Genomic DNA, 6,000 nt, shown 5'->3' with positions numbered 1-6,000 from the left:
CACTCATACGGAGCTTGTTCCACTTCTACGGCATTTTTTGGGCGTCGGGTGCCATTTTATTGACAGGGTTCCGCTTTTCGGTGGGAGTCTGGAAAGTAACCTGCCGTATGAGTGGGGCCCTACTGTAAGTATTTTAACATTTAGATGAAACTATTTACAATCAGAAGAATAGGGGGCGTTCTTCTAAACAGCAATGTCAGTATGTCTGGCTCTTTAACAACGAAGGGCTGTTTGGATTGCTGTCCCGCCCCGAGGGGGTTGCAGTTTGTAGCTTGACATAGGCTCTATCTGCATGAAACGTTTAAAGCCGTATCCTGCCACTTTAAACAGTCCTGGCTTCTTCCCCCAAAGAATCCTGGGAACTGTGGTTGTCAGACTACTGAGAGTTGTGAGGACACCCTGCCCCCCATTCCCCACACACAGCGCCTATTCCCAGAGTTTCCTGGGAAGAGGGATTGATTGTTAACCCTTTCTGGAAATCATAGAATAGTAGAGTTGGAAGGGGCCTATTAGGCCATCAAGTCCAACCCCTTGCTCAATGCAAGAATCCAAATCAAAGCATTCCCGGCAGATGGCTGTCCAGCTGCCTCTTGAAGGCCTCCAGCATCGGAGAGCCCACCACCTCTCTAGGTCATTGGTTCCATTGTCATATGGCTCTAACAGTTAGGAAGTTTTTCCTGATGTCCAGTCAAAATCTGGCTTCTTGCAACTTGAGCCCATTATTCCGTGTCCTGCACTTTGGGATGATCAAGAAGAGGTTCCGGCCTTCCTCTGTGTGGCAACCTTTCACGTACTTGAAGAGTGCTGATCATCCTTGTTGCCCTCCTCTGAACCTGTTCCAGTTTGTCTGCATCCTTCTTGAAGTGCGGAGACCAGAACTGGACGCAGTATTCAAGATGAGGCCTAACCAGTGCTGAATAGAGGGGAACTAGTACTAGTAATTGTAGATGTTGACAACAGAATTGAGGTGGGATGCAAAGTTAGGGAGTCGATGAGATGGCTATATTTCTAGGTTCTTTGCCTGAGCTGTGTTAGGGACACCTGGGGATGCGTTAACGGGGTTCTGCCAAGAATTTCTAAAAAAAAAAGGGTATTTTGACAGGGGGGTCTTCAAAGGTAGTAAGAGAAATGTTGGACTCAACACACCCCTTTCATTCTCTGTTTTGCTGGCCTCGCTCCTTGCCATTCCCACCCACCCTCAGGACTTTTGCACCCCTCTGGGAGGTATTCCGCATCTCCTCTGACAAATTGGCGCTGTGCCATGCAGAACTCGTGAAGAAGCTGCAAGACCTGATCAAGGAGATCAGCCGCTACGGAGATGAGCAGCTGCGGGCTCAGAAGAAGGTAAGCTGCTGGAGCTTATTCTGGCCTGCGGCCCTGGGCCGAATTGTCTTTTGCCACGCGATCGGTGGCTGTTTGAGAGTGAGGTATGTCCGTGCGGAGAGTTCGTAGGTCTTCTGAATCGTGGGCCCTGATCGAGGCTTGTTTTGAGTCCCCTTTGAGCTCTCCATCGCCAAGGCTGCCCCGTTAAAAGCTGTGAAAGCTGCAGCCTTGCGTTCGATCCTCAGTGACATCTCCAGGTAGGGCTAGTAAACATTCTCTGTCTGAAACCCTGGAGAACTCTTGCTAGGCAGTACTGAGCTAGATGGACCCAGCGGCAGCTTCCTAGGTCCTTATTTAAACCAGCCATTTCGTCAGAACGATGAGGACCAGAATCTTGCTTTATTCTAAAGGAAAAGATCATAGCTGAGCAGGAGAGCCCCCGCTTTGCACGCAGAAGGTCCCAGGTTCAATTCCCCGCCGGCATCTCCAGGTAGGGCTGGGAGGAACGTCCCCTGCCTGAAACCCTGCAGAGCCGCTGTCAGTCAGTGTAGACTATACTGAGGTAGATGGGCCAGTCCTCTGACCTTTCAGAGCTAAAGGTCTGTGTCCACACTCTTCGGGATCCCTGCCTTCTGTCTTCAGTTAGGTAGCAGTCTGATGCTATGCATTGTCAGGTTGGTCAGTGGAGGGGGCAGGGGTCTCTCTCTCCCCCCCCCATGAGAAGGCTCCCCACAATGCCCTCTTTGTGTTTTTCTCCCCCACCCCCTGGCTTCCAAAGTCAAAGGACGAAGTGGCCGGGACCCTGGAAGCGGTCCAAGTGCTTCAAGGGGCAGCTCAGCACCTCCCCAAAGCCAAGGAGACCTTCCACAACCGTTGTCAGGAACTGGAGCGGCTGCGTCGGGAGGGGGCGAGCCAGAAGGAGATTGATAAGGTAACCTGGCGAAGGAGCTTCCGCTGGGGAAGCGGAAGGGAAGGGGGTGGAGACTGGAGGGCTTTGATGTCAGCGGGGCAGTGAATCTGCCCCGGGTTTTAGTCCGAACTGTTGAGGAGTTGTCCCAAAATAGGTTCAGCACCTGGGTCAGCTCCTTGAAAGGCAGGACATGAATGGGTCCAGCATCTAGGAAAGCTCCTTGAAACGGATTCAGCACCTGGGCCAGCTCCTTGAAAGGCAGGACACAGGCTGGTTCAGCACCTGGAACAGCTCCTCGAAAGCTAGGACTTAATCCTGGAGCAAATTTGCTGCCCCGCTGATATCGGAGCCACCAGCCTCGACTCTGTCCATTTGTATCTTCTCTCTGATGTTGCTGGCCTCAGAGTTGGGTGGCGCTTGAATTCGCTGTCTGGGTGGCTGAACGGGAGACGTTAGGTGTCGGGCTTTGGGAAGTGGGAAGGAGAAATAATAATTAGCTATATTAATATGTGGATTTCCTACTTGCCCGCCATTAAGGGTCCCAGGGCAGGTTACAAAATACAATATTAAAAGCAGTTAATACGATTTACAATTGGAAGGGTAGGTTGAGTATCTGTCTATCTAGGTTACTGTCTAAGATGTCAAAGGCCAATGATGAAAGCTGTTTAATGAACATGCCAGGGGCAGCTTTGTGGGGAGAGAATTATACAGTTTAGGGTGGAAATGTGGATATATTTTGGGGGGAGGTTGCTCAGACTGAACCCTGTTGCTTTTGTGCTTCCTGTTAAGGCCGAGCTGAAGTCCCGAAAGGCAGTTGAGGCCCTGCGGCGCGCCGTGGAGAAGTACAACGCCGCGTGCAATGACTTTCAGCAGAAGATGCTGGACTCCGCTGTGGTGGGTTGGGCAGTGATGCCAGGGGGGTCTGTCTCCCATCTTCCCACATTATTTTTTGTTTACTTTACAGAGTTGCATCCAGTGTTTGTCCTACTCAGGGTAGACCACTTCAGGGCAGGTTACAACAATATAAAAATACAAGATGAAAATTACTTAAAGCAATTTACAATCAGAAAAATAGGGTTGGGAACAAAGCATTTGGTGTAACTAGGTATGTCTTTGGCTTACGTTGAAAGCTGGACAATGAAGGTGCCGGCGCATCTCTGCGTGGAGGGAATTTCACCGTTGTGGCTTGCAGTAGATCCTTTTGGACCGAATTGGGATTTTTTTTTTTCTGAATCCACTGTTTTAATTTTCGGGGAATGCAATCACTTGTCTAGGCTGCAGCCAGGAAGACTGAGCTGAGCCCAGCGTTGAAGTCTTTTGTGTCTCTGGTCTCGTTTGTGCCACCAATAAGTCTTCTCTCTGCCTCTCCCTTGCAGCGTTTGCAGGAGGTAGAGGAATCTCACTTGCAACACATGAAGCTCCTGATCAGCTCTTACGTCCACTCAGTGGAGGACACCCACGTACAGATCGGGCAGGTGAGAGAGGGCCGCTCCGGTCACCAAGAGCAGCCAAGCTAGTTGCAACAGAGGCCGGGGGGGGAGGAGTCCTTGTCTCAACCTCCACCTGTATCTTCTCTCTCCCCCTCAAATTGTAGGTGCACGAGGAATTCAAGCAGAACATGGAAAACATTGAGGTGGAGACACTCCTGCGCAACTTTGCCGAGAGCAAAGGGACTGGGCGCCATCCACCAGGTTGTTCTCTCTTTCATTCGTTGAATTTATGGATTTTTGCCACGCTAGTGCAAAAGGCACAGATCTCAGTCGGGATACCTGTTGGCTTTGAGATGGTTTTTATACGCCCAGTTGTTTTGTACGTAATGTTCTTGTTGCGAAACTGCTTTGAGATTCTTCATGGGAAGTGAGTCATAGTAATAGCACTCATTACTACTACTACTACTACTAGTAGCAACAGTAGCAGTAGTTCATTAATAATAATAATAGTATTAGTAGTTCATTAATAGTTGTAGTAGTTCATTAGTAGTAGTAGTTATAGTAATTTGTTAGTAGTAGTTCATTAGTCATTGTAGTAGTAGTTACAGTAGTTTGTTAGTAACAGCAGTAGTAATAGTATTCATTACTAGTAGTAGCAATAGTAGTAGTTCATTAATAGTTGTAGTTCATTAGCAGTAGTAGTATTCATTAATAGTAGCAGCAGTAGTAGTAGAAGTTCATTAATAGTAGTAGTAGTAACCTCTAGATGAGACTAACTAGGTATGGCTTTTTTAAAAAAACACGCATAAATTGAGCATTGCACTCAAACCCCCCATCTGTGAAACCCCATTTGGGGCATAAGATCTGGATGAAACATAGAGCCCCTGTTCAAAGATCTGCCGGCTCTGATGAAAAAAATATTTAGCCTCCATCTGCGGAAGAGGGGAGTGGGCTTCATCAAAGGGGGGGAGGACAGGGGTCACAGCAGGGGCTCATTTCCCTTTAAAAATAACTTCTTGACACCTTCTAATGAAATGACAAAGGGCACGTTGGACTCCCTGGCTCTCCAAATTCAGGATCTGTGTCCTTGGTCTCAAATGCGGGTCCTCCTCAAAACTTTGATTTGCCGTTCTTTAATTGCTGAGTTCCCTGGCTTGGGAAATTGTGCCATTCCAGTCTTCATCGCCAATATGAGACTGATGAATATCAGCCTGGAACAGGATTGGGAAACCTTTTTTCAACCTGGGGGCCACATTCCCTCCTGGGGGCCGCATGCTGGAGTGGGCGGGGCCAGAGGAAAAGTGGGTGGAGCAACGAATGCAAACTTTACCTTTGTACAATAGGCTCGTTTCTACACACGCTCCTCCTCTCTGTCCTCCATTCAGGAAAGGAAGAGGCATGAGCACAGCTCAAGAACATATTTCTCGCCAGGCAGAAACACTCAAGGGCCAGTGAGGGGGAGAGTGGGCTGAGAGAGTCCTGAGGGCCGCACAGAAAGGTCTGTAGGGCCACAGCCGTGGGTGACTGTTAGAGCCATACGACAATGGAACCAATGGCCTAGAGAGGTAGTGGGCTCTCCGACACTGGAGGGATTCAAGAGGGAGCTGGACAGCCATCTGTCGGGAATGCTTTGATTTGGATCCTTGCATTGAGCAGGGGGTTGGACTGGATGGCCTTATAGGCCCCTTCCAACTCTACTATTCTATGATTCTTATCCAAAACATTCAAGGCTGTATCCAATGTTAGTCACGCTCCGAGTACACCCACTGAAATGAATGGCCATGGCCACCTTAGGTCTGTTCATTTCAATGGGTCTCCTGTGAGTAGGATTTAGGTGGCTGCAACTCTCAGTGAAGGCTCAGCCTGGTTGCTTTTTTGGAAAAAATGATCCCTTTTTTTGACACCCATTGCCTTTTCGCCCGCAGGGCTGCTGAATTTTGAGGAGCTGAGCATAATTCCTCCACAGGAAGGCAAGTACGTCTGAGCGCAGGGTGGTGATCAGCACCTCAGATCTGGGTGGGTTGGAAAGGAGTGTGGGGAACCTGGGTGAACGAACCGTCAGATTTTAATATTCCTGCCAGGGAGGTCAGTGCTGCAGCCCTAATACAATTCAGAGACTGTTTATGTTGAACGGACTTTCGAAAACTTGCAGTGATTATTCATTAATTAATTTAAAATGGCAAGCTTTTGGGTCCCACAGCACTCTTCATCAAGCAGGGGGCTCTCTCCCTTCTTCCGCAGGGCCCAAACGGACCCGCAGCAAGGCCTTTCGCATCCCCGGCCTGAGCCGCAAAGAACGTGAACGGGACTCTGTGTGAGTACAAATCGCCTTTCCTT

The 6,000-nt window shown here is 49.1% G+C and overlaps 1 protein-coding gene across 6 annotated transcripts in view; it reads left to right on the top strand.

Annotated features, from left to right (window-relative positions):
• The window catches only part of FCHO1 (FCH and mu domain containing endocytic adaptor 1), a 61,072-nt gene that overhangs the window by 36,458 nt on the left and 18,614 nt on the right, over nucleotides 1-6,000 (top strand). For all 6 annotated transcript variants that reach the window (XM_061601752.1, XM_061601757.1, XM_061601755.1 and 3 more), the window contains 7 exons: nucleotides 1,203-1,344; nucleotides 2,102-2,254; nucleotides 3,023-3,127; nucleotides 3,610-3,708; nucleotides 3,828-3,924; nucleotides 5,589-5,633; nucleotides 5,905-5,977. In XM_061601752.1, coding sequence (XP_061457736.1) covers nucleotides 1,203-1,344; nucleotides 2,102-2,254; nucleotides 3,023-3,127; nucleotides 3,610-3,708; nucleotides 3,828-3,924; nucleotides 5,589-5,633; nucleotides 5,905-5,977 — 714 coding nt within the window. The remainder of the gene's footprint in view (nucleotides 1-1,202; nucleotides 1,345-2,101; nucleotides 2,255-3,022; nucleotides 3,128-3,609; nucleotides 3,709-3,827; nucleotides 3,925-5,588; nucleotides 5,634-5,904; nucleotides 5,978-6,000) is intronic.

The sequence above is a fragment of the Rhineura floridana genome, chromosome 18 (assembly GCF_030035675.1).
Source record: "Rhineura floridana isolate rRhiFlo1 chromosome 18, rRhiFlo1.hap2, whole genome shotgun sequence".
Lineage (NCBI taxonomy): Eukaryota > Metazoa > Chordata > Lepidosauria > Squamata > Rhineuridae > Rhineura > Rhineura floridana.
This window is presented reverse-complemented; position numbering and strand designations above follow the sequence as displayed.